We start from the raw sequence: 9,764 nt of genomic DNA, 5'->3' as shown, positions 1-9,764 counted from the left end.
CTTATTTTTTATTTGAGAATTAGATGAAGTATAATTAAGAAAAATATAATTTAACTTATATTGAACTTCGAAAGGATAACTAAAATAGAAATAGATTTTGAGTTTAATAGACATATATTATTAGTGTAATTTTTTTTTACATTATCTACTAATTAAAAATTATCTTTTAAATGACTTACGAAAATTATTATAAAAGTAAAAGAAAATTAGCATGCATCACAGTTTGAAAATGGATAAATAAAACAGAAATGAAGTAGTAACAGAAATGTTTTCTCCTCTGTTTTCAAAATCTTTTGTTAATGCAGCTAATTGAAATAACAAATAAAGAATAAATCTAAGAGAAGCAGCAAAGAGAAGGCAGCATTTTCACTTTTCAGCTAGACCACCTCTGTCAACCAAAAATCAACCGACATTGGATTTGGGTCTATTAAATGAACTTGTGGCCACCACTTTATGCATTAACCTTCAATAAAACAGAGGAAGAGACAAATGGAGGAAAAATCCAAGCGTCATAGCCCAATGTAACACCATAATTCTACTGCCACTAATTTGGTGTTGTCCACATATATTTTCTGTTGTTTTGTTTTTTTATAGCTTAAACATGTCTTTTTTCTTCTCAAAATTAGAAATATATGTTTTTGTTACCGTAAAAAAAATTTTAGTATATTTCTCATTTTCATAAAATTAAAATATGTTATTTTTTTACTTCGAGTAAAATTCGGCATCTAAATTTAGAGTATTTACATCGGTTATACAGACAAAAGCTATAATCATATATTTAGATGCAACTAAATCTTACTCTAAATAAAAAAATAACATATTTAAATTTTACAAAAACAAAAAATATACTTAAAAAAGTTTTATAGGAACATAAAACATACATGATATGTCCAATTTTATATGTTCAATTTTATGAAGATATACATTTTAACCAATTCTTTAATATCAAAACAAGTCGTACGTGCTGTTGTTTTGATATCCAATATCAACCATACAATAAAGTTAAGAAATACTAATTAAAGTGGAGTCTCTGCACAGTCAATAGAAACATCTGCCTAAACAAAAATACATAATCTGACAAAAGATTCGACTCCTCTGAAGTGAACAATTTTCTTTAAAGTGAAAGTAAATAATTTCAACCATTGATGACAATATTAATAGTCAATATTACACACATATGCATAATAAGTTAGGGATATGTTGAAATATTAACCATTAATTTTCTAGTCAACGAGTAAAATCACTTCCTTTATATTAGACACTTTACAAGAACTAAATCCATGGAGAAATTCAAGGCATGCTCAGCTTGTTGCCACACTTACACCTCCACGCTTCAGGGTAGTACTCTGCGGTCACCGGAGTACCCGGCGGCACCGTCACATGGACCGGCCTGCACGGTGTACATTTGCCACACTTAGAGGTGCATTGTGGTGGGGATGACCCTGGTCCACCTAGGAACCTCCTTGCCCAATCTAGGGAAACTTTTGTTTTGCCTTCAAAGTACACCAAGCCATGTTCAATTCTCCGCTCATATTTCTGATAAAAAAAAATAGCCACTTAATAATTAGTGCTTAGTTAATAATTAATAAAAGCTTAAATATATTTTGGTCCCTACAATTTTTTTTTTATTTATGTAATTTTTTTTTTAATCCTTACAAAATGTTTCTACTTTATTTTTCGTCCTACTTTAAATAATAATTTTTTAGTGTTCAATTTTTTTTTCCACTATTTAAATAGCTATATAAATCATTCTAAGAACGAAAAATAAAACAAACACATCTTATAAGAATTAAAACAAAAAAAAACAATTTTACAAAAACCAAAATAAAAAACTTTAAATTTCAATAACCAAAAATATATTAAGTCATTAATGAAATTGAAACAAAGACACGAAAGCCATTCCCCATACAAGCACAAATTTGAGTGTACGTAACAAATTATATGTTTTCTCTAATCTCTAGTGGATGTGCATGTGGGACCATATATGAAAAATGCAGGATCCTTAATAACATGCATGGATACTGAATAGTCAGTGATCAATTCAGTGTACTGTGGACCCAGTAAGGAAGCACATGGTCCACTGACCCCTTGTGCTACCCAATCAAAGTGAACTCAATGTATCGGACGGCTCACATTGCAAAGGTCACTGCACACTGCAACTATTTTGGCGCATTGTATGTTCTAAGAATGTGTTTAGGAGGGTAAAATGTTCGAGATTTTAAAAAAATGCTGTTGTCTGCAATTCCAGAATTAAAGTTATACTATCGTATAGCTTAATTACCATTAAAACAAATTCTGATGTGGTAATTTCTAGTTGGATGCCACACTAAGTAATTAATTAGAGTTACTATAAAGTCATAGGAAAAAAGTAACATGGGGGGACACATAATTTTGGTTAAAGTAAAAGAAGTAAAGAACAAATATGGGTTAATGCTATGTGAAAAAAATGAATATTTCTACCTGATGATTTGTATCTCCTTTGGCAAACATGGGACATTTGCTTGCATCTGCATTGGAGAGGGGATGAAGGGATGTGACTTGTGAGTTAGACAAAGCCTTAATAAAGGTGTAGTGAATTTATGATTTTGATTAGTTTCATTTCATAGTTTTAAAATTTTAAGCAAAAGTAGAGAAGTGGAGAATAGAGATGGAAAAGTAGAAATTAAGGGTGTGGTGTTGCTTACCTAAACATGCATTGGTGGTGCCAGTAGTTGTGCTGCTGAAGATAAGTGATAGGATAAAATAGATGGAAATTCTGGAACAAAGATTGGTTTTGTTTATGAACCTGTTAGCATTTGATCTCTTCCTCTCCATTACAAGAAGAAGAAACACCCTTCAGGAAGCCTATTCGATGGTTGCAGGTATATATGCCTGACACACTCTCTCTCTGACCAATTTAAAGAGCCTCTCTTCACTCTCAAAGCTAAGCAAGTTGTAGGGTTTACAACACCAGAGACTTGTACGTACCATGCAAAAGTCAAGCTAAACAAACACCTAAGTGCCCAACACTTGAGCCCATTTGTCTGATTTGTCTAGGACTTTAAAAGAATGGATGTCATGAATTTTAGAAATTATAGGGTAGGCCATTATGTAAATTAACAAATAACATTAATGTAAAAGCAAAACTATCACATCAAGAATTTAATTTCTATGACTAAATTTTTATATTGTGAACCTATATAAGAAACTATACTAAGTGTAAAGTTTACAAATATCATTATAAAAATAAATAAATTTATTATATATATATATATATATATATATATATATATATATTATAAATTATGATTGAATTGATAATATAATAATTTTATTTAAAATAATTGAATTCTTAAATCAAAAGGGAGAACTTAAATTTAAATATAGTATGAGTTATCAATATATTATTGGTTCCAATTTTCTTAAGGAATATCTCATATTTGAATCTTAAAAAAACATGATGGAAAGAAAAGATTTCATTAAACATAATTAATCAATTTTTCTTACTAAGATTAATCACTATAAAATGAAATAAAAATATTATTTATTATTTAACACGGTATTTTCAATCAAGCCGAAATATAAGTTAAAAAATTAAAAGAAATATCTGTTACATTCAACTAAGAATATTTAAAACCTATGTTGTTCAACATGAATGTTGGACAGCATTCACACTAGCTTGATATAGGTACAACTAGTATCTTGAAGTGTACATATTTTCTTATCGGATCAGAAATCACCCACGTTTCCTTTTCACTCTCTCACTCCATAATTTTTCTCTGAGGTGTGTCTTGCGATTGTGATAAAGACGCATGCTATTAGAGAGAGAGAAGAGAAATAAGGAGTAAATAATAATAGTGATGCAAGACGGAAAAAGTGGATCGAATATGACACGGCTTATCTAATGAGGTGTGTGGGTTGTGGCAGACGTGTTTGCACTACTCAGGACAGATTAAAAGCAAGTAATAAAACAAATGTGAATCTATGCGAATCATAGCTTCCTAGGCTATATACCATGTTTGGGTAACGGGTTTGTTTGAAATTTTCAATGCATAAAACCTTACTCCCCATTTGATATTATAACACCAACACGTACACCAAGTTTAATAAATGGAGACATGTTTTTACTTGTCAGAAGAATAATTTTTATCCAAAAAAAATATAGTGAAACAAGAACAAACTTTAATACTATCAAGTAAATGATAAGAAAAAGTTTATAGAGACTCGATTGAAAGATTATTATAGAGACCCACGAAGCGAGATTTTAATAATGTTAGAAAAAATTGAACTTATATAATTCATGAAGCGAATGCGAATTAACTTTAGATCTTTAATTATATTTGTCAACCTGTATTCGCTAGAGAGAGAAGATGTGTAAAATAAAATAAATAAGAATCTATCCAATATTATGTTTATAAAATAATTTAATTTAAATTTTCAGTAAAAAGTTTTACTTTTTTATCGTACACATTTTCCTTCACTTTATATGAGTTAAATTCGTAGATCATCTTCTTTGTGCCTAATTTGTCACGGCAGTTATTCAATGAGACACATAAGAAAAACAAAATGACACCTGCGTAGTGGGCTGTCTCTCTCTAGTTTTTGGAAATGTTGTTATTGATTGGATTAGATTAGATACGGGACCTTCTCACAGAGGACTATGTCTTCCCATAACATGTTCAAGCAATTAAGTATACACTTAGTTATTCAACTATGCTTATAAAGTAAGATGTTAAATTCAATGTAATTTATATCACGTATTTGTGAAGGGTAATCATTTGTGAATGATTTCAATTTCATCTGGGTTTGTGCATGTTTGATTTGTTAAGATGTACATTTTAATGCAAATTTAATGAATAAAAATATAATAAACACAAAAATAAGAGTCATGATCTGTTGATAAAATGACTTTTGCCTCAAATAATTTTTGTCTCAAACATAATTTTATAATCGGATAATCAAATATGCACTTTGTTTTTTTATGAAAACATTATGAAATAAATTCATCAATGTAAGCCCAGTTGGAGATTTTTCTAACAGGATTCTCTTGCAGGCTTTTGTTCTGTCTACCAACGATTTCCAAACCCAGAGAAAGTAAGAACCACCCCCAACCAATTCCTCTGCCGCTTTCTGCTCTCACTGTAACTACCCTTTTTCCCACTCTTTGTTTTTTTCCTTTGTTTTTCCCCTTATCTATATAGTTACTGTTCTCACGGCACAACTTGGCAGAAACATTTTAACAACCCCAATTTTAACATATTTGGAAATGAACTAATTATGATGATATATTTTCATTTTAAAAGTAATGTAAAATGATAATACATCTATAGGTGGGATTTACTTGGTTTATATAAATTATGTCTAGGCAAATTCTTATTTGAATAAATGTGATTTTAACTCCATCACTAACTTTATACAATGTGAGAATTTAGACAATAATATAGCCGAGGCCTAAGGACAAGCTTTAGAATTAGTAGTGACCATAGTCTAATATAGAGGCCAATGAAATCTCAAAAGTGCATATCTTTGTTCTCATGTGAAACACATTGTTTGGCCCTAGCTAGTGTTTCCCTTACCATTTTCTACCCAGTCTTTCAGAGATCACATGTAGTGTTCCCTTCATTTCATTTGGTAGCAATCTGAAAGCTATCACTCTTTGAAAATGAGGGTCCTCTGTCTTTCACTTTTTTGCTAACAATTAGCATGTCATACACGAGCTGCAAACTTAGTCGACTCAACTAAAATTATGCTATGCAAAAGCTGCAATGTGTCTAATGTCTATGGTCGAGCCAAAGCTTGTTATTAAACACTTTTGTCAAGTTTATAGATACAATTTACAAACGTTTGAATAGAATAAGTTACTTGAAGTACTGACAAATCGTAATTTAATATCAGTACTCTTTTGGATATTTTACTGATATGTATAAGAGAAGTATCCAAACCTTTAAAAAAAATAAAAAAAAATCTAATATAGTTACATACGAGACTAATAAGCATGAATAATATTAAAACATAAAAGTGTTATCTCTTGATCTTTTATTTTTTTACTAATCTTGATATAAATACGAAGTTATCCCATTGGAAATCAAGATTTGAACTCTAGACTACTTGGTTAAAGAACACAAGTTACTATTACTTGTGTTGGGTAATCAACACTCCTATAAATAAATTATTCACACTCATACTCACAAAAGATCGTAAGAACACAACAAAGATTATACCGTAAGAAAAATAATAACAAACACAAGAAATTTAATGTGGTTCGGCACCTCTTGCCTACGTGTACGGAACTGTCTCAAAAAGTATTTCACTATCGCAAAAACGATTACAAGATTGTAACCCACCCCAAATAGTGTATCACTCTACAAGAGTATCCCACTCACTGGTTATAAGAAATGATAACACTCTCGGACAAAGACACTTTTCTCTCAACAAAGTGATTTTGTTTCGCAATCTCTCTTCTTACGCACTCTCTTTTCGTGTGTTGTTTTTCCACTAAATCTCTTCTTTATTTATAGTGAAAATTGTCACCAACTATAATAAATAAGTTTTATTGAAAGTTGAAACAAAAATAACTTTCAATGCATCCATTCAACTAAGATTCATCTAGTAAAATATAATCTTTCACTTTGCATTTAAATCACCTAAACCTTAGTGAAAAAATCTAATTTCCAATATGCATGTATCTTATCTTTTGACTTGAAATTCTACAACTTATACCAACCCTTGTTAATAAGTATCATCCCTTGATCAATCAAACATAAAAGTTGTCTTCTTTATAAATGATCTCCAAAAAGTAATGAGATTTGATACTATTCTTATCTATAGAAAGTGAGAAGTGATTTATGATGATAATGATTTATAAAATTTATTTTGTTTTTAGTAATGTCCAAGTTTTTAAGTTGGGAATTGCACTTATATATTTATTATGCTTGATAAAATTTATACATATCAAGATATATATCTTACGCAAATATATCCTCTATACTTTTAGAATAATCGTGTTGCCTTATTAGATATGTACCCTATCTGATACATGAGTATCATAGCTTACTCAAGATACTAAAGTTGAAATTGGATGTATGAATGATTACATTAATAAGAAGAGTTATATAATTTTAACACCTTTTGTACAACACTTTTTTTTCTTAGTATGCATATTACCTATTTTGTTTTACACTACTCTCTTTTCTCTTCAACTTTCTCTCTTATTGGTAAAAAGTAATTCAAAGTGCTTTAAGTCCATTCATATAAATCAAACCAAGCTAGCTCTATGATACTGACAAAGCTCAATATGAAGCATTTTCCATGTCAGGTTGACAGTGAACCAAAGCCTTGTCTAGTTTCAATTAGGTCCATATGGAATTGACTATGGAGACAAACAACTAAAGGAGGTAAAATCTAAGACATGACCCGCTTGTTAAGGTCTTGAATGGACAAGTAGAGCACTTTTAAGACACTACACAAGCACAATAATACATACTGCAGGCGTTATATATGTAAGTTCTTTTGTTCTTGTGTGTGCACCCTTGTTCTGCACGATAGAATTTTTGGTGCAAAAGCTTGAGAGCAAGTGATGAAGGCAGAACCAACCCAAGAATAAAGCAACTAAAGCTTGAACTTTAGGCTTACCAACATTTACTATAAGTTTTTTAAAGTAAAAAATGTCACAAATGTTGATAAAAGGCCCCACATATCACTCTTTCCTTTAAAGTAAAAAAAAAAAAAAATCTCTCTCAATTTTTGTTTTAGGTCTCACTTTCCATTGGGCCGACCCTGGATGAAGATTGACAGATGATAGAATCATGGATCAATCGACGTGGAGAAAAAAAATGAATTACTGATCACTACCCTTAGAGTGTGGCTAGGTTGTTCACATCCTCTTGTTTTCATGCAAGGTTCTTTCAATGCCTGTCATAATAAGCAAGATATGATGTCTCCAGCAGCTTCCTTCGAATCACAAACTTTGCATGCAAGGCTTGAGACTAATCCTTGCCCCACCACACGTTGGAGGAAATGTGATGGTGACATGTGCAGGCAACTGTGTCCTAATAAGGTTCTCATTCTCTCAATTATTCAAGCTTGGAATAAATGCAAGCTGACAGTTTTTATTCTTTCCTTTGTTTTTTTCCTTGCCCTTTTCCTTAACTCTCTTGAATTTTGATAGATGAATGTATGATGTATCATTCCCTGATCTCTTTCTCTATCGTGCGCTATGATTTTTTTCCCACATTGAGGAAAAAGTATAATCCACAAGATAGTGATGGATTGTAGTGCTTTATGGGCAATTCATATGTGAAAATACAGCTTTTCTGTCACTAAACTATCACTGAATTATAAACTTCCCGAATAAAAAGAAGTGACACTACTATTAGCTTAACTCTTTCATTCTTGTAAATTGAAAATTTTGATTATATGTTATGGTGGTCCCAGACCATATAATAAATTCTCACTTGGTGCTTACTATATTCCTGTGTTCTCGGAATTCGTTTGGATCAAACTTATAATAAGTAATCACGAAGGAAAAAAATGGTAAAACAAGTTAAGGAGGTAAAATATAAACTTCTATTGAGATGTTTATGATCTTAAAATGTATCTTGCTCTGATTGGAACAGTGCACGTGCATGGGGATCAGGTGATCCAAGACTAAAACACTCAAGGGTACTGTTTAGTGGCAATTATTAGGTAGGCAATGTAACAAAGTCCCCTAAATCATTAAAATAAAACCATTAAAAGTTCTGCTTGACAAGTGTTTGAAAAGATTTCGAATCCTAAGAATGCATTCTAGTCACAAATTGTCCCTATTTCTGTTTCATGTCTCATTCTGGAAAGCAATTCTAGATGTATAATTTATGGTTGCTGATACTGTGTATGTATGCTAAATTAGTAAATTCTAGGTCTGCAGAGTTGAGAGTTATCACAATTCACTCTTGTAAGGTTCTGTCTTTCTTTGTTTTGTTGGCTGAATGCATTTTTTCTCTATTATCTTCTGCAGCCTTGTTGTGCCTAAACTCTTTTAGGTTTTAGCTAATCCTTAGCACCATTTGTGATTCAGGTTATCTCTCTTTTGCCATTCAATAAAATCTCTGTGTTAGGAATTAGGGAGAAGAGAGTGCTGGCTTCGAGGGCCAAGTGGCCTCCTTAAAACAGAAAATAGAAGAAAACAAGCTTTTTCATTGTTGCCTTTTATTACAAATGATTCTGCTTATTTATAATGGCTGGTCTCTAACTGAATTTGTCTTTTTGTGCATTTACAGAATCCTATGGTCTAGCACGAGAAATCCCAAATTGCAACAATGTGGCCGACAAGGCCAGCTCAGTAGAGAGGACCATTATACGTAGTCCCGCAAATAGCCAAGTATGGTCAGCTTCCTCGTTGATTTCTCCCTTGTGGTTGGTTCTGTATCCTTTGTGGCTGGTTCTGCATTTTTCTTTTCATTCCCGCCAGCATTGAAAAGGACCTTGTCCTCAAGGTTGTAAGTGTTCCCAGTCTTCCCAGGTTGTGTCATCTAGAGGTAAGCCCTTCCACTGAACCAAGACTTGGACTTTCGAGTTTGCACAAGAGGGGTCTTGGCGGGTCCCTAAAATGAACAATGGTGTAACTAAGGGATGATTATCAATGAAGTTCTTAGGGAGTTGCAATGGAGAGTCAGTGGTGTCATTGGAAGCATGAAATGGTTTGAGTAGCGAGCAATGAAAAACAGGGTGAATGCGGGCACCCTCAGGCAATGCCTATTTGTAAGCAGCTTTGCCAATGCAGGCCATTATCATATAAGGACCATAGT

The 9,764-nt window shown here is 31.9% G+C and overlaps 1 protein-coding gene across 1 annotated transcript; it reads right to left on the bottom strand.

Annotated features, from left to right (window-relative positions):
- Positions 1–1,015: 1,015 nt before the first annotated feature.
- On the bottom strand, positions 1,016–3,021 carry LOC102659890 (polygalacturonase). The gene is made up of 3 exons (XM_006579934.3): positions 2,685–3,021; positions 2,461–2,507; positions 1,016–1,536 (listed from the first exon to the last, which is right to left on the bottom strand). Exons 1-3 carry the CDS (start codon positions 2,812–2,814, stop codon positions 1,291–1,293), a joined length of 423 nt encoding a protein of 140 aa, XP_006579997.1. The 5' UTR covers positions 2,815–3,021; the 3' UTR covers positions 1,016–1,290.
- Between the last annotated feature and the right edge of the window lie 6,743 nt (positions 3,022–9,764).

This window comes from Glycine max, chromosome 11 (assembly GCF_000004515.6).
Source record: "Glycine max cultivar Williams 82 chromosome 11, Glycine_max_v4.0, whole genome shotgun sequence".
NCBI classification, from domain to species: Eukaryota; Viridiplantae; Streptophyta; class Magnoliopsida; order Fabales; family Fabaceae; genus Glycine; species Glycine max.
Note: the sequence above shows the minus strand (reverse complement) of the source record. Positions and strands in the feature narration are given on the sequence as shown.

Excerpts from the sequence above, each read along its gene's own strand:
- LOC102659890 (XM_006579934.3), bottom strand. The coding sequence starts at position 2,814 with ATGGAGAGGAAGAGATCAAATGCTAACAGGTTCATAAACAAAACCAAT. Across the intron at positions 2,508-2,684 it reads CACCACCAATGCATGTTTAG|ATGCAAGCAAATGTCCCATG; the intron begins GTAAGCAACACC and ends TCTCCAATGCAG. Across the intron at positions 1,537-2,460 it reads AAGGAGATACAAATCATCAG|AAATATGAGCGGAGAATTGA; the intron begins GTAGAAATATTC and ends TTTTTTTATCAG.